At 50.7% G+C, this 21,771-nt stretch overlaps 8 protein-coding genes across 8 annotated transcripts; 4 read left to right on the top strand and 4 right to left on the bottom strand.

The window, feature by feature from the left end:
• Nucleotides 1-289: 289 nt before the first annotated feature.
• Nucleotides 290-898, bottom strand: N7459_000750 (mitochondrial 54S ribosomal protein mL58; the record flags this gene model as incomplete). Its single annotated transcript, XM_056939935.1, has 1 exon — nucleotides 290-898. One exon carries the CDS (start codon nucleotides 896-898, stop codon nucleotides 290-292), a length of 609 nt encoding a protein of 202 aa, XP_056804215.1.
• A 599-nt stretch (nucleotides 899-1,497) lies between these two features.
• N7459_000749 (uncharacterized protein) lies at nucleotides 1,498-2,640 on the top strand (the record flags this gene model as incomplete). Its single annotated transcript, XM_056939934.1, has 1 exon — nucleotides 1,498-2,640. The coding sequence occupies one exon, from the start codon at nucleotides 1,498-1,500 to the stop codon at nucleotides 2,638-2,640; it is 1,143 nt and encodes a 380-aa protein (XP_056804214.1).
• A 590-nt stretch (nucleotides 2,641-3,230) lies between these two features.
• On the bottom strand, nucleotides 3,231-5,368 carry N7459_000748 (cystathionine gamma-synthase; the record flags this gene model as incomplete). Its single annotated transcript, XM_056939933.1, has 5 exons — nucleotides 3,231-3,359; nucleotides 3,445-3,487; nucleotides 3,547-3,730; nucleotides 3,786-5,202; nucleotides 5,324-5,368. The coding sequence occupies 5 exons, from the start codon at nucleotides 5,366-5,368 to the stop codon at nucleotides 3,231-3,233; spliced, it is 1,818 nt and encodes a 605-aa protein (XP_056804213.1).
• A 282-nt stretch (nucleotides 5,369-5,650) lies between these two features.
• Nucleotides 5,651-9,019, top strand: N7459_000747 (rRNA-processing protein UTP22; the record flags this gene model as incomplete). The annotated part of the gene is made up of 1 exon (XM_056939932.1): nucleotides 5,651-9,019. The coding sequence occupies one exon, from the start codon at nucleotides 5,651-5,653 to the stop codon at nucleotides 9,017-9,019; it is 3,369 nt and encodes a 1,122-aa protein (XP_056804212.1).
• A 307-nt stretch (nucleotides 9,020-9,326) lies between these two features.
• N7459_000746 (uncharacterized protein) lies at nucleotides 9,327-13,261 on the bottom strand (the record flags this gene model as incomplete). Its single annotated transcript, XM_056939931.1, has 4 exons — nucleotides 9,327-9,513; nucleotides 9,574-12,555; nucleotides 12,608-12,756; nucleotides 12,809-13,261. 4 exons carry the CDS (start codon nucleotides 13,259-13,261, stop codon nucleotides 9,327-9,329), a joined length of 3,771 nt encoding a protein of 1,256 aa, XP_056804211.1.
• A 349-nt stretch (nucleotides 13,262-13,610) lies between these two features.
• On the top strand, nucleotides 13,611-15,097 carry N7459_000745 (ubiquitin C-terminal hydrolase 37; the record flags this gene model as incomplete). Its single annotated transcript, XM_056939930.1, has 6 exons — nucleotides 13,611-13,739; nucleotides 13,794-13,888; nucleotides 13,944-14,043; nucleotides 14,093-14,274; nucleotides 14,342-14,517; nucleotides 14,568-15,097. The coding sequence occupies 6 exons, from the start codon at nucleotides 13,611-13,613 to the stop codon at nucleotides 15,095-15,097; spliced, it is 1,212 nt and encodes a 403-aa protein (XP_056804210.1).
• A 542-nt stretch (nucleotides 15,098-15,639) lies between these two features.
• Nucleotides 15,640-17,239, top strand: N7459_000744 (putative oxysterol binding protein (Orp8); the record flags this gene model as incomplete). Its single annotated transcript, XM_056939929.1, has 6 exons — nucleotides 15,640-15,716; nucleotides 15,797-15,873; nucleotides 15,945-15,984; nucleotides 16,042-16,111; nucleotides 16,166-16,225; nucleotides 16,292-17,239. The coding sequence occupies 6 exons, from the start codon at nucleotides 15,640-15,642 to the stop codon at nucleotides 17,237-17,239; spliced, it is 1,272 nt and encodes a 423-aa protein (XP_056804209.1).
• A 533-nt stretch (nucleotides 17,240-17,772) lies between these two features.
• Nucleotides 17,773-21,645, bottom strand: N7459_000743 (condensin subunit YCS4; the record flags this gene model as incomplete). The annotated part of the gene is made up of 5 exons (XM_056939928.1): nucleotides 17,773-17,946; nucleotides 18,006-20,387; nucleotides 20,446-20,587; nucleotides 20,641-20,764; nucleotides 20,823-21,645. The coding sequence occupies 5 exons, from the start codon at nucleotides 21,643-21,645 to the stop codon at nucleotides 17,773-17,775; spliced, it is 3,645 nt and encodes a 1,214-aa protein (XP_056804208.1).
• Between the last annotated feature and the right edge of the window lie 126 nt (nucleotides 21,646-21,771).

The raw sequence follows: 21,771 nt of genomic DNA, 5'->3' as shown, positions 1-21,771 counted from the left end.
AATCTGCACCAAAGCAACTTTTTCTATATACCTATAAGATACTGTCCTACCCTTGCCGATGAGGAATTACGTAGATAGCCTCGATATCATCGTGCGGGAGGTGTCCGCGTGCGACAGAAATTTGAATTGCATATAGTAAAACATACAGGACACAGATTAGTTAAGAATACATGGCGATTTACACGAGGCTTCTCTCGAGACACAATCTTGGCTGGATAATCTTAGGAAGCGCGAGAAGACCAGGCCAGGATTAGACGAAGGAGGAGACAGATGCAAGTACCCTTGGGCATCATTCGTCTCGCCCCCAGGCCTCCCGGCGCAGCTGCCGGTCCTCTCTGGCCATCCTCCGCTTTGGTCCCCATCGTGATTGCACGGCCTCCAGCACCTGCTTCTGAATCTGCTTCTTCTCCGAGCTAGCCTCACAAACCATTGCAACGAAAATCGGCGAGCACTCGAATCGCTTGGCCAGCTTGTGTCTGCTCCAAGTCATAGGGTCACTTAGTCGGAGCCTGCGGATTTCTTCGACGTCGGCGGGAGTCAAATGATACTTTCTTTCTGCCTCGGTCTTGTAGACTCCGGGAAGATCGCTCACGTTGGAAGTCGTGACACTTGAAGACGTCCCAATTTGCATTGATCTCCGCACATCGTTTGGGGGCAAGAACTTATTCGGGGTATGATAGACTGATGGAACACTGGAGGGAGGATTGTGGATAATGTGATTATGACCCTGTTGCGCCGAGCCAAAGGAGGCGTCTGGCTTGACACGCAGGCGCTGTTTGGTACGCCGGTAAGAAGACTGGTAACGTCGAGGTCCGAGTGACAGAGCATCTGTCCAACAAGGGAGAAGAAATGGTAGTGTGAGAAATGGTCGTTTCGTGGCCACAATTGAGGTCGCCATGATCGAAGCCACACGTCAATGAGAGCGTCTTGAATAGATAAAGTCAGTCAGATACCGAGAAGGAGCCCCTTGGGGGTTTGATCATACCGCAATGAGGGAGATGGACGAATAGTCTAGGTTGGTATGGACCACGGGTGATTGTGTTAGTTGAGGCCTGAACTTTTTCTCCCTGAATCTCGTGACCTGTTCCATCCCGATCTGGAATAGCCTGATACTGATGATTTCGATACTTACGAGACCGCTCTTGAGTACTTAGTACTTCAAAAACTTCACAACAATATGCGAAAGAGAGTGTACTGAGTACTTCCATCTTCCCCCTCCGTCATAACATACCCGTTGATCTGATCCCGATTGGAAGTCACCTGGCACAGGATGTCATCGTTTCCTAAAAAGTAACTAACTAACTGACCAGTCAAGATGGTGTTATCCCCTTTACCTTAATCCTGCCTCGCTCCCCTCCTACATCTATCCTGGCGTGTTTTGTCACAGCCTTGATGCGTCTGTAGACAGTCCTTGATCATGGCCGACCTCTTCTAGGAGCCGCGGTTTCTACAGCTTCAACCCGCTCTAGCGGTCTCATTCTCACTACCTCTTTCACCATGTCGCCCCCCCAGGGTGCCCTGCCCGAGTTTGCGGATGATCAACCACGAAATACCCGGTCGGTTCCAGAGCAGATTGGGACGAGTGAATCAACAGCACCCACCGATAAGAACGTGCCCTTGGTTGGGCATTCAGCCATGAGTGTCCGGCCCCCTAGGCCAGCATATTTGACTTGGGTCCAAATGAAAGAAATCGACAAAGACCAAACCGCGGAACGTACATGCGAGGGACCAGGGGCTTCGGATAGTGGCACCGTATCGCCAGTATCCATAAGTTTCTCGGAAGCGTTGCGAACACCACATCTCGCGGAGCGCCAGAAACACCCATATAAGCATCCTTCATCCCCGGGTGGTATGTCGCAACTGCCCCCCCGAGTTCATTCTCCTGCTTCCCAGATATTCGAGCGAAGCGTTCAGGAGGATATTCTCCCACTCCAAGCATCACCATCAATTCCCGCGCACATTCGCACGGAGAACTACATTCCGCCAGTCCTAGAAGCATCTTCCGCTGCTATCACAGATGAGCAGCTCAATCCAGACTCGGTTGAGATCCTCACCCATAGCCTTCATCAGCCTGCAGGAGCAAGTGTTACCGGTGCTTCGACCGCAGAGCAGTCATTGGCATCCTCCGGCATTGTTGATCATGCAGAACCACACCCTGCCGATTCGGAGGAGCTCTCGTCTGCATACAGCGCGCTAGATACGAACGATGTCCGGCGTCTGAGCTTTATATCATTCGCTGATGTGGTAAATGCCGAGCACGCGGAAACAGGCGAGCCTGTGTATAGTCGGGATCATTCTCAAACTGCAACGGCAGAATATTCTGTTTTTACAGGACCTCAGAATCGATCTCCATCCCCATTGCGCTCCCCAGTTTCTTCCCACGGGCTTGGCACATCTCCTCCAACTAGTATTGCAGCTTCTTTCAAGGGGCTTGAGATGCCCCCTCCTTCTGGAGCCCGTGGCACAGGCAGTCCGTTCTCAATGGCTCAGAGCCCCGTGTCTTCCAACTTTGGTGGAGAATTGACAGTGGAGACAATGTCACAGGCTTTGAGGAGAACCGGGAGCGGTGACCTGGGTGGGGTGGCCAGTCAGACGGCCAGTGCTTTTGGCAATGACGAGCCTTTGGACCGGTCTTTCTAAACATCACAGTTCGGATGTGACTGGGCGTTTTTCTTGTGTCTTACCCCCGCCCCTAATTTTCCCTACTGGCTGGCGTTAGTTAACTGACTAGTTAACTAGTTAGTTATCGGCACTGTCATGATCTCATACAACGATAGGCATATTAACTAACTAGTTACCCTCGGTAGGAAACATCCCCCTCCTCTGCCCCCTCTTTAAGGGGTTTTTTGTTCGCTTTGCCCCCCCCCCCCCCCTTTTTTTTTTTTTTTTTTTTCCCTTTTCCTTTCTTTCTTTCTTTTCTTTTTTTTAACAAAAACATTTGGGCTCATGTTGTTCGTTGACGTGATTGATGGTGCCTGTGTGTCTCGGTGATCTTTTGTTATCTGACTCAAGGCTATGGATCTGGTATCTTTGATGACACACTATTTTATCACCTTGATTGCCTATTTTGTATATACCCTGGGAGATGCAGACGGTAAAAATGCACAAGCTCACAGGCAGTATTCACGAGACAGCCCCCCACCCCCTAAGCCCACCATACAAGTTAGGTCAATGATTTCTGGGATACTGGGATATGCGAAGAATGGCGACGTTGTCAAGCAATAATAGCCCTAGTCGCCTTGTTTCTGTGCCTTTTCCACTGCATCCAGAGCTCGGCGAACCCTGGAGCGAAGATCCGACACATCTTCTAGTCCAACGCTGATTCTGACTAGATCAGGATCAACACCAAAGGATCTCACCTGGTGGAAGGACCGTGTTAATTCAATGAAAATGACACGAGGAGGCAGGTAAAAGGCATAGGCAAGATTATGAGAGTAAACATACCCAATCCAATTCACCGTAGTGAGCTAGAAGAACATAAGGAGAGCTATTAATAGTGTTAAACAAGTCCTTGAGTTCAGAGCAAATTGAAGAGTGAGAACTCACCCCAAAGTGAAGTTGGTACCAAGACTAGGGCCCTTCAGTACCTCTAGAGTGTCATAGAATGCAATGGCCTCTGCAGTCGAATGGAAAGTGACAGAGAATAGGCCGCCATATCCACCATTAGGGTTACGAAGACCGTCATACAACGGTCTCGTGGGGCTGTATTTCGGATAGTGAACGTCCTTGACTAAGGTTTGAATTAGCGTGATTAACAACGAAGAAGCGAATAATGCATCTTTTACCCAGTGGAGAGGCTTTTAACATAGCAGTGATTTCTTCGGAAGTAGAATTGATCTTGTCAATTCGTGAAACGAAGTCCCGACTGTTGCGTTCCAGAAAGACAGCATCCTCGGCCCAGTAGATATCTTCATAGTCCCGACCCAAGGTCTCCTTGAGTTGCTTATAATAGCGCCCATGAGGATTGAGAACCGCACTTCCCCCCATAACGTTGCTGTCTCCACTGAAGAGTTTCGTCAAGCTGCTGGCCACAATGTCTGCATACCGAAGGACGTTGATATTGAGGAAGTTGCTAATGGTCTCGTCAACAACCACAGCAAAGTCATACTTGTCTGCCAGGGACCGTATGCGCATGAGATCCGGAGTCTTAAGCAGAGGGTTTCCTGGAGCTTCCGTAAAGAGCGCAAGGAACCGTTCACCCTTCATCAGTCGAGCCTCCAAGTCATCCAAATCCTCCGATGAGCCGTGACCGTAGAACAAACAACCGGGTCCCCACTTCTGTAGGATTTTCAGCGTGTCGGTGTACGGAAATCCAAAACAAATACTTTTCAAGAGGCCTCGGGTATTCATCAAGGTCTGATGCGAGTTGAAGATAGCGCTCATGCCGGAGGGATAAATGAGAACATCATCTTCCGAAATTCCAGCAACTCGGCCTTCTGACGAAGCGGTCTCAAGCGCCTCGGACAATTCAACATCAGCGGTCAAAACCCCTGCAATACGTCTTCGCACAGCAAGCTTGGCCTGGCTTGCGTGAAGAGTGCTAAGGTTTCGACCGAAGCGTTCTTCGATAAACTGGGCATAGTCCCGATCATCTTCGACGCTATTGATTGCCGAAGGCGTGTCGGGTGATGACACTGTGGGCGTGGAGGGGCTCCGCGAGATCCCATTCAGAGACCCTCGGCCTTGATATCTCCGGGGACCCTTGCAACGGCGCTGCGAAATAGATTCGGCTGTCGTGGAGCTCTTCTCTTCTACCAGGAACCCATCTTCTAGGGCCCGGAGGCAGAACTCGCCCCGTCGACTAGAAATACCATTACCAGAATGCTGCCACACTTGTTTCGCAACAGGGGCGAGTTCTTTCGGATAGATGACACATGCCAAGGAGGACGTGATGGCCGTCGAGCCAGCTTCTGTACGAGTAGATGGAACGAAGTTCACGATCCGGACGTCTTGCGATTGGTCGGCAGCGACCTTGGATACGATGAACGATTGGCAGATGCGCGCGGTCCTGAGCGAAGCGAAGAGAGTGGCTGTTTCTGAATCTGAATTTCCAACTCGATGAACAATTTCCCGGGTGAGGTTTTGAATGATAGGGTGCACGAAAAACCGGGGATAGCCACATCGCATCTTGCTCATCACCCAGTCTTCTCCCTCCTCGTAGCCAATATTGGCCTTCCACGTCGGAAGTGAGACACTAACGGCCTATTAACCATGTCAGTAAGTCTATCAGTATATGCCATCATCTCAGGATGGGCGGTCTGAATTGAAGCATGCAGTCAAGGCCTTCGTAGAGGGGTACATCGCGGGGTTGGCGGAAACATACATGGTCTGTGTTCGGGGGCACAGTCCCTCCAAGTGCTTGGAGCATTGTAGAATAGAGAGGGCGATTAGCAGAGCCAAAACGGCGAGTAGAAAAAAAGAAAGAAATACGGTGCAGAGAAGCGACACGGCTGAAATAATCTTTGTCGACTCGCTGATGCGACTTCGGCGTCCCTGCAATTGTCTGGTTATGACTCAGCAACAGATAGCGCCCGCGGAGAGGTACCCGTCCGTTATCGCTACCTAGAAAAAATTTCGAGATATCGTCGAGCCCACCGTCTCTTGCATCTATCTCACCGGCCAGCTCCCACGCGCCATAGTGGAAGCAAAAATGTCGACATGCACAGCGAAGCGAAGAAAGCTCAGTCCTACACCTGAAAATCCGACTTCACCGTCGCAAGCAACGGCACCAAACAAAGCCACTGCCACGAGCTCGAAGGAAGGGACCAGGAAAGCACCTCAGGCCCTTGCACGTAAAGATGATCACTCCAGTCTCAGCCATCCTGTCCGCAGAGGGACAGATCAAGGCTCCGCTGAGCTAGCAATGGCTAGCGGATTTTACAAGTCCAGTTTTTTCAAGCTGCAGATGGACGAGCTGTTGACTGGATTGAGATTGAATTACGACAAACGAGTCTCCGTGCTTCAGGACGCACTGCACAAGCTGAAAGATACCATCGAAAGTTTACCAGACCGACCGCCTACCTTGATATCCGAAGCCGAGAAGGAGCTGCGCAATGTCTCCGAGATCGCGGTACCGTGGCCCGACCCACGCCCGGCCAAGGACGCTAAATATACTATGTCTTTCGTGAAGCCTAGTAATATCAATGTGGTCGGAAGCTTTGCTTTGAGAAATGGAATTAAGTCGACTCATGTTCGCCCGGTGGACCTGGCGGTGACCATACCAAACTCCATTTTTCAGGAAAAGGACTATGTCAACTACCGCTATTTCCATAAGAGGGCATACTATGTGGCTTGCCTTGCGGCTGGGATCCAGGGGCCTATGGGTGATCTCGGGATGGACGTTAGATTTGGTTTCCAAGATGGCGACAGTCTTCGGCCACTGATCTTGTTGGAGTCTCGTCCGTCCTCGAAGAATGACACGATGCCACAGCCACAAATACGACTTCTTACTGCAATTGATCCGACGTTGTTCCCCATAACCCGGACACTTCCGATGAAGAGCAATGTCCGCCAAGCATCCTCTGCTGACAGTTCAGAAATTGGCGAGCCGACTCCATACTACAACGCCAGTCTCCGGTCCGAGGCCACCCTCTCTCTATATCATAAATGTCTCCACTCGACCTCTCAGAAATGCGAGTCTTACCGTGATGCGTGCATTCTAGGACGCACGTGGTTGCAGCAGCGCGGCTTGCATACCTCTTTTCAGAACGGAGGCTTCGGTGGTTTTGAGTGGGCGGCGCTTGTTTCCCTCTTATTCGAAGGCGGAGGGCCTTCTGGGCAACCGATCCTCCTGCGGTCATACAGCAGCTACCAGATCTTCAAAGCAACGATGCAGTTTCTCGCTGGTAGAGACTTGTCTGCTCCCTTGATTCTTTTCGCTGCAGACATTCCCGTTCCAGATGGCGCCCCTGTTTTGTACGATGGCCGCAGAGGGTTGAACATTCTCTACAAAATGACAGCTTGGTCATATGCAGCCCTTCGTCATGAAGCATCCATTACTCTCAAGATGCTCAATGAGTCAAGAGAAGACAATTTCGACAAGGTATTCATTGTGAAAGTTGATGAACCGGCCTTGAGGTTTGATCGTACCATTACCTTCTCAAAAGCATTTAACGGTGATACTATTCGGGCCCTTCGCGAACAGAATGCATTATATACCACACTATCAAGGGCTTTGGGGGATCGAGTCAAACTCATATCTTTTGCCAGCCATTGTGCCGATTCATGGTCCACAAGATCGAAGGCTCTGACGAAGAAAGCCAGTCATGATCTATCCGTGGGGCTTCTGCTTGACGCTGACAATGTCTCACGGGTTGTTGATCATGGACCACCTGCAGAGGAAAAGGAGGAAGCCGCGTCATTTCGAGAGTTCTGGGGTGAAAAGGCAGAACTTCGACGTTTCAAAGACGGCAGTATCTTGGAGAGTCTCGTGTGGTCCGACCAACCTTCCGATAGTTCCGTTGTGCATCAGATCTTGACTTACATCCTTTTTCGACACTTTCAGATTGTGGAGGATGATTTCCAGATTAATGGTGATGAGTATGACGACATCCTTCGTGAGACAGGTGATGGGATCTTGGCATATTCCAGCCCTGCTTTTCAATCTATCAACGAAGCTTTCAGTGATTTGGAGAAATCCATTGAAAATATGGATGAAGTCCCTCTTACCATTCGTCACCTGGCACCAGCGGGCCCGTTGCTTCGGTATACAGCGTTGCGTGTGGAGAATTCTGGTGGAGGCAACCAACCGGCGGATGTTGTCTTACAGTTTGAGAGCTCCTCCCGCTGGCCTGATGATTTCGCCGCCATTCAAATGACAAAGGCCGCTTTCCTCCTTAAGATTGGGGACGCACTGGAATCAGCCGGTGCTGCGTCGTCTTGTTGTGTCGGTCTTGAGAATGAGTCTAGCAAGGTGCTCAACAATGCCTATCTGGACGTTCTACACATCTCAGGCTTCCTCTTTCGTTTGAGAATTCACCATGATCGTGAGCAGACATTACTTGAGCGGAAATTGAAAGACACGACTATGAGCCCCCGCGAGCGAGAAGAGGTTGCCTATTCTCTCTTTGCGTACAAGAGGCTTTTTGTACAGGCTCCTCGCTTGACCCAAGCACTGCGAAGTCTCTGCACCCGTTTCCCGCTGCTGTCTCCCACAATTCGTCTCGTCAAACACTGGTTCAGCTCTCACCTCTTCTCTGCTCAAATCTGTGACGAAGTGGTTGAGCTTCTGACAATTCGGGCTTTCACGCAACCCTTCCCTTGGAACTGTCCTTCAAGTGTCATGACCGGGTTCCTACGAACCCTTCATTTTCTCTCCCGCTGGGACTGGCAGCAAGAACCGTTTATTGTCGACTTAAGTGATGACCTGAACTCAGAGATCGCTGAGACTATCCGCACTCGATTCATTGCCTGGCGAAACATCGACCCGGCAATGAATACTGTTACACTATTCCTCGCCTCTGACATTGATACCGATGGTGTGACCTGGACACAGTACCAGATGCCTTCAAAGGTTGTAGCAGGTCGGATGTCTGCGCTGGCGAAAGCGGCAATGAACCTGCTCCGTACCCAGAACGGCAACTTGGATGTGGATGATCTGTTCCAAACTTCTCTTGTCCCCTACGACTTTGTCATTCATCTACGCTCGAAGACAATAGACGGCCGTTCCATCTCTCTGCCCAAGTTCAAGAATCTAGCTGCATGCTCTAGCCACGCCGGTAGGACAGGGGCTGTGAAGTCATTTGTTGATGATGTCCAGGCCTCTTATCGACAAAGTGTCCTTTTATTCCATGGCGACGATCGCTGTCGCGTGGTTGCTGGTCTATGGAACCCGCAGACATTAAAGTCGCGGAATTGGAACCTGAAGACAGCGTACTCGACGGCCCCCGCGCCTAGCAACGCCTCTGAAGTGAAGCAGGATCAAGTCATGGTCAATCAGACGGCGATTCTGAATGAGATCGCCCACCTAGGCGATGGGCTTATTGACAACGTCGAAATATCAGAAAATGTGCAAGCATGATCCATGGGAGTCTTGTGTTGGTGCTGGAGATTATATGCGACGAGGCGTGAAAGCTCTTGGTCATCACAGAGCATTCACGATTCTAGTCCAATGAAATTATCTGTTGACCACAGATTGTGTTATTACTTCCTGAGCTGGCTGGGAGACTCCGAAAGTTATATTTGATTAGATCTTGGGAGTCCTATTGGTCAATGTACATTTACCTGCTAGCGCCATTGCAATGCAAACTATCCAAACGAGAATACCAATTAAAACAGCACCAACATCAACCCATGTGCAGTTACAGCGTTTTCACATTGAATGAAGATCATCGACCCGATTTGCCCGTCGGCATCTGCGAGGAAAACGAACAGAACTTATCCTTGATTGCCACGACCTCGTAAGTGCCTTCGTCCGAGGTCTTGACGGTCTTGCGATGCTCGTAGGAGATATCATGCTTGATATCAAGGACCTCTGCCTTTTTGCCCTTGCGAGCATTTGAACTCCGAATATACCTGTAGAGCCTGTCAGTGCGGATCGTAAATTTAGGTTCAGAAACTTGCAGCGCAACTTACGTGAATTCGAACGGCGGCGTGCCCCAAAACTCGAAGTGGAGCTCGGCTTCTCCACCTTCGTGGATGTCGACGACGGAGACCTGGCCCTTGCTGATGCGCACACTAGGCATTTCGTGGACGAATTTTGTGATATCCTTATGGGCCTTGCATTTTCCACTGGCGCCATCGCCCACAGCAGTGATAGTAAACTCACCCGGTCGCTCCGCAATGCGACGGAAATTATTGTTCTGCGAAGTGGCCTTGCGCTGAGCGCCGTTGAAGGTATAGAATACCTCGAACGGGGCGTGCCCAGAAAGTGAGAAAGATAGTCGCTCACCCACACAGTAATCCACCTTGGACTCAAGCGGGATGATGGTGGGAACATCAGAAACGGCCACGCGAACTGAAGAGGCGTCATACTCAGTAGTTTGCTGGCAGCCACGGGCATCGCGGACCTTGTAGATGCTAACCACATGTTGGCCGAGGTCGAGATGCCGGCGAGGAATAGGCAAATTGTGGCGGTTGGAATTGATCTTCGGAATGGAGACAATCTCTGGCTTCGCATTGGAGTGATGTTTGATGGTTATCTCCAGCGAGAACGGCGGCTCACCCTCCAGTGCGAGCGGAATAGTTTCCTCTCCGCTCACATCTTCTTTGCAGAAGCCATAGATATGGCCAGGAGAATCAAACCTGGCCGTCGGAAGCGAGTTAACCTTCTGGGTGACAACCAAAGCATTGCTCTTCGGGTCATTGTCGTAAAGGTTGTCACCTATTTCTGTAAACCTGTAGGTGTACTGGCCAGGCTCAGATGTGTCCATCTCCGTTGAGGCCACGTTGAGGGCAGTTTTTAGGTTTTTCGAACGAGCAGAAGATGCACCGCGGTCTGTCTTTCGTCGTTGCTCGTACTGAAGATTAAATGGAGGATTTCCGGCGAGACGAACTTCAAGACTATCGTCATCGCCCTGACAGACCTCGGGTTTCACATATTGGCCTGTAGCTCCGATGGGAGAACCATCCACAGCAGTTATCTGCGGCCGAGGGATCCATGACACTTCGAATTCTTTGGCGGACTGGTCCACAGATCCAGGACAAGAGTTATCAAATACCTCAAAGAGTTCATAGAGACCCTCGCGATCCACGGTCAGCACACTGTTCTCTTCCCAGAAGGTTTTCTCCAGAGGCGAAGAATTGACATCCACATTCTTGTATTTCACAGTCCAAGGCCGCCCGCCGCTCAGTCTCAGAGGAATTTCGATTTTGGAGCCCTGCAACGCAGACACGCTCCTCTTCTTGTCAATTTGGCCGAAGGCGGCATGGGGAGGCTTCGACCGAGCGTCAATCTTGATGCTGTCCTTCAGGATTCGTTTGCAGTTCGACTTGTCTTTGATACTGGTTAAAGCGAGGACATACTCGCCACCATTGACCAACTTGTCCGTTGTGATGGTTGCCGTCTCAGCCTGGGACTCTAGCACATGCTTGGTCCGCTTGCCGTTATGAAGAAGCTCGTATTGCAATGTCCACGGGGACTCCCCTAAGAAAGCAACGTCTGCCGAAACGGACTCTCCAAAACAGGCTTTGCGCACTTCCCCCGCACCGATGAAATAAGCCGAAGCTGGCGGCTTGACATCCTGCTCTAACACTTGCACCTTATCCCTAAGGGAACGAGGCGAGTAAACGGCATCTTCAATGTCCAGGAAATGGTAGCGATAGAAGCCTGCCTCCGACGGCGTGAAATCAAGGTCAGCGCGGAGTCCATCGATCATCTGAGTCCTAGTAACCACGCCTTTGGAGTTCTCGATGCTATAACGAAGTCGGAACGGCGGCGATCCCGTCAAATCAAGGCCTACCAGCAGACCCACCGCACTATTGGCACAGCGGTCAAAGATTTTCTCAGATTTGACGGAGAGCTCTGGCTCAGGCGGGTTATGCAGGAAACAAGACGAGGGCTCCAGAACCTCACCGGTGCAGAAATCACTGGATACCGATGAGAGTGCATACCAACCAGGCTCTTTGATCGGCGACTTTTGATCAATTGTCTTCAAGACGAGGGTTTTCGTGTTCTTTAAGGCCGCTTCCTTCTGACCACCGAAGGTACTGCTGAACGAATATACAACAGAAAAAGGCCCGTCACCAGCGTATCCATTTCCAACGGATTGAAAGTTCATCGGTAGATCCACACTGTCTCCGCGGGCAACTTCCAAGGGGCGTTGATCGTTACATCCTGACAGAGAGACGCGAGGACGCTCATGCACCGTAAACTGGTGCCACTGAGACAGCGACTTCGTCGACGGCCGTTCTCCATTCTCAAACATTGTAGAATAATTGGCGACATTGCCACAGGCATCGTGGACCTCCTCAATAGCGTAGAACCAATCCCCACCAACGTTCAATGACTCATTCAGTGGAACATCAATTTTCTGGCTCTGGGCCCACGAGATGTCTGGTTGGGTGATGCTGAATAGTGCACCGGTAGGTCTTTGGCTCATCAGTGGCGAGCGAAGATTATCCGGTTGGATGTTCTGGAAGGAAAATCCACGATCATGATGATTCACCTGGCGGCTATACTTGATTTTCAAAGGGGGTGTGCCCTCGACCTCGAGAACCAGGTTGGAGAGTTCTCCTCTGCATCTGTTTGAATGCGAATTTTTGATTAGTGCCCGAGGACACGCAGCCACGAGTGCGTCAGAGGTGCGTGTGTGGACATCTAACTGAGATTCGTCCACTACTCGTTGAAGACGATAGATACCAGTCTTCTTAACTGGCACATAGAGATCACGATAAGGTACAGGTTCCAAGTTCGCATGCCGTTTATCAGCTTGGCGTTTCAGCTGTTTCAGCTGCTTGGATGGGATGGTCAAAGTTTCATTTTCACCGGTATTCAGATCAAGGCGCAGCACCTCGATGAGTATTGGGTCCGTCTGGTTTACTCGGATTGGGAGGTGGACGGTATTTTTCTGGGAGTCAAGACAAAGCGCCATTTTCTCTGGATTGAGAACAGCGGACCTGGATTTGTTAGATATAGAGATTTTCAATGTCAGAGTGATCAGTGACTAACCCTTCGGGGAGAATGTGCACGATCTGCTTTCCCAAAATCAATGATGCGTTATGTATGATATCTCCGGGTTTGACTCTCCGCTCGGAGATCGATAGCTCACGATCATAAGCCATCTTGACCAAGCTCGCGAACCATGCGCCCATAGGAATCTAGCGTTTTTAGCCAACTATTCCTAACACGGGAGCAAAAAAGGAAGCATACCGGGATGCGGAACATCAGGAAAGTATTGCCCACCACATGCAGCAAGAACAGGGCCAGCGTCGTTGGGAACGCCCATTCCAACCATGGTATGCGCAGGGCCTGAAGGCCAAACGCGAAAATTCCATCCACTGACACCCATTTCAAGAAAAGCCAAGTCGAATCCAGGTCATCAGAGGTATTACAGGATTCATAGACTCGCCATGCATTGAGTGCGAAGTAGAAGGCCACCACATAGAGTCGTTGCGAGGGCGCATCGATCAGGTCGACCGGGACCAACGGTGTGTTTGTGTTTTGGGTCAACTTGGGCGTCTTCATAGGCGATTTGGAAGGGGGTTTGCTTTCCCGGACATCACGAGAGTGAGATTGAGTTGGAGTTTCAAAAAGTTTCCGTCTCGCTGGGCCCGTTCGGGGCGTCTGAGGGAAGGCAGACGTTAGGTGGGGAGTGCCGTTCATGGCATGCTGTGGTCACCAGCGTCTTAGGTGACAATGTTCCCGCAATAGAGTGCCGGGAGCAGTTTTGTAAATCTCAATGGGAGCTGGTGCGCTTGCCAGAGATCAATTCTGGGATGGTTGAGCACAAGTGATTGGGCACTGAGGAAAACAAGAAACAAAAAAGTGAAGTTGCCGAGACGCGGGAAGCGCGTCGGGGGAAGCTCGGTCCACCGCCTAGGGACATGCCACTATACATTCTACTCCTTCGTCGACCTTTGGTCCCGGCCTTGTCCGCTCTGTTCGTGATTTTTTTATTGAATAGAGGTGATTAAAGCTTCTTTCTTCAAATCTTTAAATCTTACCTCCAATCATGGGGCCACGAACAAAGCGACGGCGCTTATCTGATCCAATCGAGGATTCCCAAGATGATATCTGCCAGCCTGCGACTCAACAAGACAAAGCCAGCTGGAATGGATTCTGCGAGATTGAATCGGAGCCGGTAAGGGGGCAATTTTGATTATTGTATACCCACAGAAGCTAACCACTCTTTCAGGCATTGTTCAATGTGATGCTGCGGGAATTTGGAGTGAAAGGTGTTAAGATCCAGGAAGTGGTATCTCTGGACGAAGAGATGATGGCATTTCTGGAGTACGGGCATGCATCCAGCTGTTTGATATCCTTGAACTGACCGGATTATGGGTAGCAAACCCATCTATGGCCTAATATTTCTTTTCCGTTGGCGTGAAGATGATGCAGAGAAGCAGGAGGCAACTTGTCCAGATGGAATCTGGTTCGCAAACCAGGTTGGTCACTTGGAATTCCGTGAGACCTTCTAGTTGACCACCGTTATAGACAGCCCACAATGCATGCGCAAGCGTAGCCCTGCTCAACATTGTCAACAATATCCCCGGTATTGACCTCGGGGTGCACCTGCAGCACTTCAAGGAATTCACTATGCCCTTCACCCCAGCCCTACGAGGTGATGCAATCAACAATTTCGAGTTTGTGAAGCGAGTCCACAACTCGTTTGCACGGTATGTCTGTAATGTGCTATGAGGGTGGTATTTCCCGCTGATCCTAAGAGCGTCTTCAACGTGGTAGAAAAATGGACATTTTGAATTCGGATTTACAGCTCAGGTGGGAGGCGACCTCAAAGAAGCGCTCCAAAAGCCAGGATGCAAATGACTCCGACGCCACTTTTCACTTCATTGCGTTCATGCCAGCCATGGGTCAATTGTGGAAATTCGACGGCCTGGAACGGCAGCCTCAAGCGCTAGGTGAGTGTCTGTCGCAGCTTCCAGGGCGCTCTTTGTGCTAATCCCTATAGGCAAATGCTCTGAGGATGACTGGTTGGAATTGGCCAAACCTAACATTGTCGACCGAATGGCTGCGTACGAAGAGGACCAGATTGAATTCTCTATTCTAGGATTGGTTCGCGATCCCTTGCCCGATCTGATCCAACGACTGGCGGCCAATGTCAGACACCTGGAGATCCTTCACGAGCGTCTCTTGCCTTATGGAGACGCTGAGACAGCCGCAGCGACACTCCCTGACCTCAAGGAGACTTTGCTTGGTCCAGACCCATCCTTTGGCCTGACTCGCGAACACATTGATGCGGCGGTGGTCTCCGAATCAGCTACAACCGAGCTCCAACTCCCAACCGAGCAGCTACGACAACACCGGAATGAACTCTGCGATGCGCAGCGTGAGTTGCGCGAGCGCGTCATGGAGGAGCAGCAATCGCAGCGAGCAGATGAAGACCATGCGACGGGGCGACGGTATGACTACGGGCCGGCGCTGCGGACATGGTTGCGATTCCTGGCACGCAAGCAGCATTTGGCGGAGTTGCTGCAATGAAGAAAGCAATCTGGACCCTCGTGGCATAGCTATTGGCCCACAGCAAGAAGACCTACAATACCGCCTGTGTCTTTGTACCTTAATTTCGTAACGGATACCACCCGCCTGATTATTATTGGGGGCCTTCCAGACCGTCCCACACGGTCCGGGAGTACTTGTATTGACAAGGCCCGCGGCAGGGTCGAGTAAGTCTTGGAAACCTGGTGGATTGACCCCAATGCGCGCGCCGAGTCGCGTCCCTTTGTCTAAGTACAGTATTGTCTTTACAGCCACTTCCAAGTCTCCTCCCCCAACTACCCCACCGGGCAAAAAATAGTTCACACGTCACCGCCTGCTTCCAACCGCCAAAAAGGGCGCCTCTCCTTACCCTCCTGTTGCTAGGCTTTTGGTGGATTCACTGGGAATTCTCTGGGCCCAAGTATTCCCCGGCTCTAGTGAAGCTGCTCACTCTTTCACCCGCCGCTCGACATTCTCCATCCTAGTATCCGTCTGGGGTGCAAGGCTTCCTTGTTTCTTGGAATCACCATCTCCGCCACTCCGCCATGTCATCAACTGCTATGCCCGAGAAGACACCGGATGAGTCCTCCAAGCTGAAGACGTTCCTCTCCATCCTGCGCAAGTATGTTCTCTCTTGGATTTCTGCCAGCCGTTAAGGGCGGGGGAAAGATGTACTTGGGTGCTGATGCAACAGTGACCCAGGTTCGTGGGTGTGACAGATATCGCCTCCGTTCGTTTCTCATTACCGGCACAACTTCTGGAGCCGCGTCCGAATCTGGGTAGGTTGGAATACTGCCTGTTGAGGTTGTGTGTGCTTTGAATGTAAAAGCTGGGGCTAACGGAGTGCCAGAATATTGGAACTACCTGGACCGACCGGAGACCTTTGCGAGGTCAGCAGAACACGGCCCAACGTGGCAGTCGCTCATATGCTGACCCCAGAGCTACAGCATTGGCAAATCGGACGATGAGTTGGGTCGGATGCTGGAAGTTTTGAGGTTCTGGTTTACCAAGGATCTGGTATATACCGACCCCCGTTGCTGTTTACGAAAAGATCTGCTAAGCGTCCGACAGAAATACATCAAGGGAAAGCCATGCAAACCATACAACTCAACGCTGGGGGAATTTTTCCGAGTGAGTGACAGCCGCTGAGCCTGGAAAAATAGCGCCGACTGACAATCGTCTCTTCCACCTCTACAGTGCAGCTGGGAAGTGCAAGATACCATCCCCGAGGAAGCGAATCTTCCTGGAATAAATCCAAACAGCAATGGCACCGCTGTTACAGATGGTAATGAAGCAGTCAAGGTCTGCTATTTGACGGAGCAGACTTCCCACCACCCACCAGTTTCGGCTTTCTATATTGACTGCCCTGAGCGAGGTGTTTCGGCGCGAGGTTTCGACCAGATCAGCGCCAAGTTCACCGGTACCAGTATTCGAGTGAGCCCTGGGCAGCACAACCTCGGTATCTTCGTCAATATTGAAAAGCGAGAGAACGAGGAGTATCAATTGACTCATCCTGATGCCCACCTCGGAGGTCTGTTGCGTGGCGCTCTTTCGATCACAGTATCCGATACTTGTTACATTACCTGCCGCAAGACGCGCATGAAAGCTATCTTGCAGTACATGGAGGAAGGATGGATCGGTCGGTCTCAGAACAGGCTAGAGGGGATAATCTTTCGTTATGACCCCGAGAAGGACAACATCACAAGACTGAAGGATGTGCCTGAAAGTGAAGTTCTCGCTCGAATCAGTGGCTCCTGGCATGGTAAGATATATTTCACTCGGGCGGGATCAAAAGAGCCGGGTCTGCTTATTGACATCGGACCTCTTTTCCCCGCAAACAAGATCCTGCCGCCCCATGAACAGCAGCTGCCCAACGAGTCCCTGAAGTTTTGGTCGGAGGTCACGGCAGCTATCATGGACAAGCAGTTCACTCAGGCCACCAAGCTTAAGCAGGAAATCGAAGAGCGTCAGCGTCAGCGGGCCGCTGAGCGTAAGGAGAGTGCTGTTGAGTGGAAACCACGTTTCTTCACTGGCGCGGTGACCCCTCTAGGGAAACCTGAGCTGACCAAGGAGGGTGAAAGGGTCCTCCAGGGGGTGAGGACCGGGGACTATGTGCTGCAGGAAAGTACACTACAGGGCGCATAGATATGTCTATTTGTGTCGATTCTCCTTTGGCGTGATACAGATCCATGGCGTATCTGGCATACGACCATTCAACCCGGCGTCTCTCTTCGTATCGTTCATGGTACGTCCCTCGGTCGTCTACCTGAGGGCTCTTTTCCTTCACATAGTTAGATCTTTTGTATCGGGCGTATATCTTCCTTTCCCCGGGTTTTTGTGGATAGTTACACTTGCGGGCCAGTGATTTTTTTTTTGGCCATAGAGCAGTCTTTACGGGCTGCTCCGTGCGCGACCAGAATGGGTAGACTTGTCTCAGCACACGCTTGATGTTGTTCGAACTAGATCGAAACTCCTACGAGTAGGGAGGAATGATGACCAGGCCACTCAAACTATATTTCGCATGCAAGATAACATAGCAACATACAAGCCTCGTCCACGGGACAAATCTCCTGGGTAAACAAGACCAGCCACCAACACCTGCGAACCGAACAAACACCAAACGCAAAGATGAGAACTTCACAAAATCATTACAACATTAAGACATCAATCCTCTGCCCTTAAGCCACCGTGGTGACAACCTTGCTAAACCCAGCGCCCACGGTCTTCACAATTTCCTCGTTCTTATGGGGCAATAAGGACAGAGCGTAGGCGACGTCACTCCATTGTCGCTCCGTCTCGCATCGAGGTAGCCGAGCAGCAAGCTTGTCAGCTAGCTGGCGGGCATGTTTCTCCTGTAAAGAAAGTATTAGTGTCAACGGGGGGTACTAAACTGGAAAGACGGATAACGAACCTTCTCAACAAATCCAATCAAGAATTTCACAATACGACGCAATGATGACTCTTCAAGGTTGCGTTCCGCACTCAATAGGCTGAACATGTCAACAAAGTGGTTGTACACGGCATTGTCTTTGGTTGCCAATTCGGTGAAGAACATGCGCGCCAGGTCGGCAATCTTCTTGTCATCGTCTTCCAGACACTTTGCCATCTCACCAAGCTGTCCCTTGACCTTTACCTGACCGGCTAGAATGAGGAATGTCAGGGTCATGAGACATGTGCGCTTCACAGACGCATCGTCATCATTTAGGCGACGATACAAGAAGTCCGTGTTTTCATCAATGAGGTGATTGAAGCAGACAGCCATGTCACCGAGCGCGATAACAGCATTGCTGCGCACAATAGGATCTTCTGACCGTTCCATTATCGTGATCAGAAGCGGGAGGTTCTTCTCACAGTATTCTGAAGATACACACATCAGCTTGGCCATGCACAATGTCCCTGCGGCTTGCAGATCACGATCTGGGTAGGCATTGTTATTGGCACATATCTCAGTCACGAGAGGGCCAAACTTTGAGAGAAGGGAGTTTTCGCCGTAGAGAAGCTCACGCTCTCGAATATGAGCCATGGCGTCGGTGAAGTCATCTTCAGTGGTGCCTCCAATGAGGTCAAGCTCATCCCCATCGTCCTCAGATTTCTTCTGGGCTGCTGCTTCTGCTGTTTTGTTCTTCTCTTGTTCAGCCTTGCGGCGCTTGAAGTCGAGTTCACATAATTCGAGATGCACAATTTGTTTGATGGCAATATGGCCAACAACGTACAGCAATTGCGAGAGCGCTGCTGCTGAGGGCTTGGGCTTCGACCCCTGTCCATCTGTCGAAGCAGTCCCAGGTCGCTGTTCGTCGCCATTGTTGGACGTATGCGAGGAAGAGGGACGTTGAACATGAGGTTGGAAAACGAAACGGGTCTTTCTCCGGAGAATATCAGAACAGAGAACATCGGGGTGCTTAGAAAGAGAGTAGATGGCACTGATGGCTTGCTCGGCAACGCCATACCACTCCTTGCTGTCAGAGACAATCTCAAGCATAGCGGCAAGCTTGATAAGGACTGAGTGGTCATTGGCCAGCTTAGGAATACCGATGTCTTTAGACTTGGCCTGACGACCAGGGACCATGCGTCGCAGAGCGATACATGTATATTTTGCGAGGACAAGATCAGACCTTCCCAGGCCACCAAGACCAATGCGTAGCATGGCCTCAATTTCCCTGACCACGACCTCAGGGTCCGCCAAGGCAAGCATGCCCAGCACAATGATCGAGCCCCGTCGTTGTGTTCTGGAGATTTCTTTCTTCTGAACGCTGTAGACCTGCCACAGCTTAGCAATAACAGTTTCAGATACATGCCCGGCCTTCATCATGGTGCTCAGCAATTGCTCAAGACAAGTCAGCTCCGCTGGTGTTGACCCGAAAGTCAAGCTGATCATATTGCGCGCGATATAATTTGCGGCGTCATTGGCGCTGAACAAATCAGGAGCATCAAAGAAAAGCCCTTTGTAGCAATCGATTAGATGGGTTTGGACCCCCTTGCCTTCGTCACTATTGCCTTTGGTCCAGATTAGCCGGAGCATCCGTCGGATTCCACTGCGAGCCGTTTCAACTTTGTAGGCATCAAGAATCACGAAGAAGTCCATCGCCTCGATCACTTCGCTTTTGTTTCGCGACGAGAGAAGCTGTGAAACGACGTTGGATCCCGAGTGGAGGACTTCGATGAAGCGTAGGGCCTCGTTGTAGTACTTTCTAGTTAGCTGCAGCCGGGTCAACAGCTCAGAGGTCGCAGCTTGTTCTGCCGCTTTTTGAATAGCAGCGGCCTTTTCTTCTTCTGTCATCCGAGGCGCCTTTGAAGGAGAGTCGTCTGGCATCTGCGTCGCTTCATCCAACAATTCACTATCCACCACTTGCGTAATATCCGCATCAAATCCAGGTGTCTCCGGAGGACGAAGGGCGTTCAACTCGGCATCAACTCCATCTAATCGCTCCGTCCACTCCTTGTGTGAAAGCTGTCCACCATGCATAACACTGAATGGATGAGTAGCAACCAGTTTGGAAAGCAGCTTGATCGAGTTGCGTCGAACGTTGCTGCTTTTATCTTCCAGACTTCTTGCAGCCAATTCAGCGGCTGCCTGTCGCCTTTTCGGGAACTTCTGTTCCAGGTCGCAGATCCGCATCAGGACTTGAATAGCTCGACAGCGGCAGTAGGGGTTGATATCCAGGAAACGTTCTTCTAACACATCAAAGAATGCATTGATCTGGGTTTTGTAGTTTTCGCTGCGTTCTTCTTGTCGGCTTAAATCAGAGATCAGGTTACCGCAGACTTCGATGACTGCGCATCGTAGCGTATAGGCCTTGGGAATTGTTAGTCGAAGACTACCCAGCATGAATGAGCCGTCGGGTGGCAGTTACCTCACTATCGAGCTGCTTAGCTAAGAGGGTCATTTGTTTAATGATCAACCTCGGGGCAAGCTCGGACAGCTTGATGATGAATGAGGAGACAGATTTCGGTCCCCGAGTATCGTTGGAGTTGAATTCCTTGTTGCCAAGCTCCCTGAGCAAGATTAGCGACAATATATTGAAAAAAATTTCATTGTAAAGTAGTACTTCAGAATTTCATCGGAAAGCTGTGGATAGTCATATTGCTCTGCAAGGATGTGCAGGAATTCCGCCATGGGCTCCGACAGGTGCTCGAAGTAGGTCAAGCTCTGTACAATAGAGGTTTGCGCTCCTATCACATTATTTAGTTTGATCATTATACACCACATTGCAAGCTTCGTGACACATACCGAATGCATGACCATGGTGCTTGACCGCGATGCACAGAACTTTGAAGGCATGCATGCGGATGGTCATACTCTTCACTCGCTGTTCACTCTCGAGGACCAGATAAATTGTGCGTGTGAACAAGTTAATAAATGTGTCGCGGTCGGATGTGGTCAGGAAAATGCGTCCCAGTTTGAGTTTCATCACCTTGCACATCGTCTCCATGGAGATTTGGATCTGTGAGGTCCAATCCCAATGGGCATCCTTGGTAGACTTGGACTTGGATTTTGAACCCCCTCGGCGCGCAGGGGCAGGCTCTGTGGGCTTCTCAGAGGCCTTTACTTCCACGGCAGACAGAGCCCACTGAAGAAGAAAACCGTACATCTCCAGAAGTTGCTTGTGGTGTTGTATGGCATCTTGTTCTTCGGATTCGATATCTGCGTGAATAATATCCGCCTCGACCGATAATCCAGAGACAACCAAATCAAGGACTTTGTTGAGGGAATTAGTGGGGAGGAAGCTCGTATATCTGCAAGGGTTCACAAGTTCAGAGTCGATTCCAATTGGGCGAAAGCCTCCATGGGAAAGTTGAGAGGGGACCGGGGCGCACTTTAACAAAAATTGCAGGGAGTCAAAAAAGGAAGACCTCGTCAAACCTTCTGGGTTCTCTGCCACGGCATCCACGATTGGGTTCAAGACATTGTCAATCAGCGCGGGTGACAGCTGGCCTGGGTCCGTTTCGCAATCAAGCAGCTCCGGATCTGCGTCAGGGGTGGGAATAGAGGCCGGGTCACTCAAGTAGTACTTGAGTGACTCGTTGATGTCGAACTGTATTTTATCCTCCATGACGCATGGAGGGTGGGCGTGTGTACGAGTGTTTTGGAAGAGAAGAGGGGAGGAGCGTGAGTGTTGATCGGCGGGTGTTTGGCTTTTGCCCTTTTCGGGCATGGGTGGCTCACCGCCCGTAAATTA

The sequence above is a fragment of the Penicillium hispanicum genome, assembly GCF_028827665.1.
Source record: "Penicillium hispanicum strain IBT 35686 chromosome Unknown utg000001l_segment0_segment0, whole genome shotgun sequence".
Classification (NCBI taxonomy): domain Eukaryota; kingdom Fungi; phylum Ascomycota; class Eurotiomycetes; order Eurotiales; family Aspergillaceae; genus Penicillium; species Penicillium hispanicum.
This window is presented reverse-complemented; position numbering and strand designations above follow the sequence as displayed.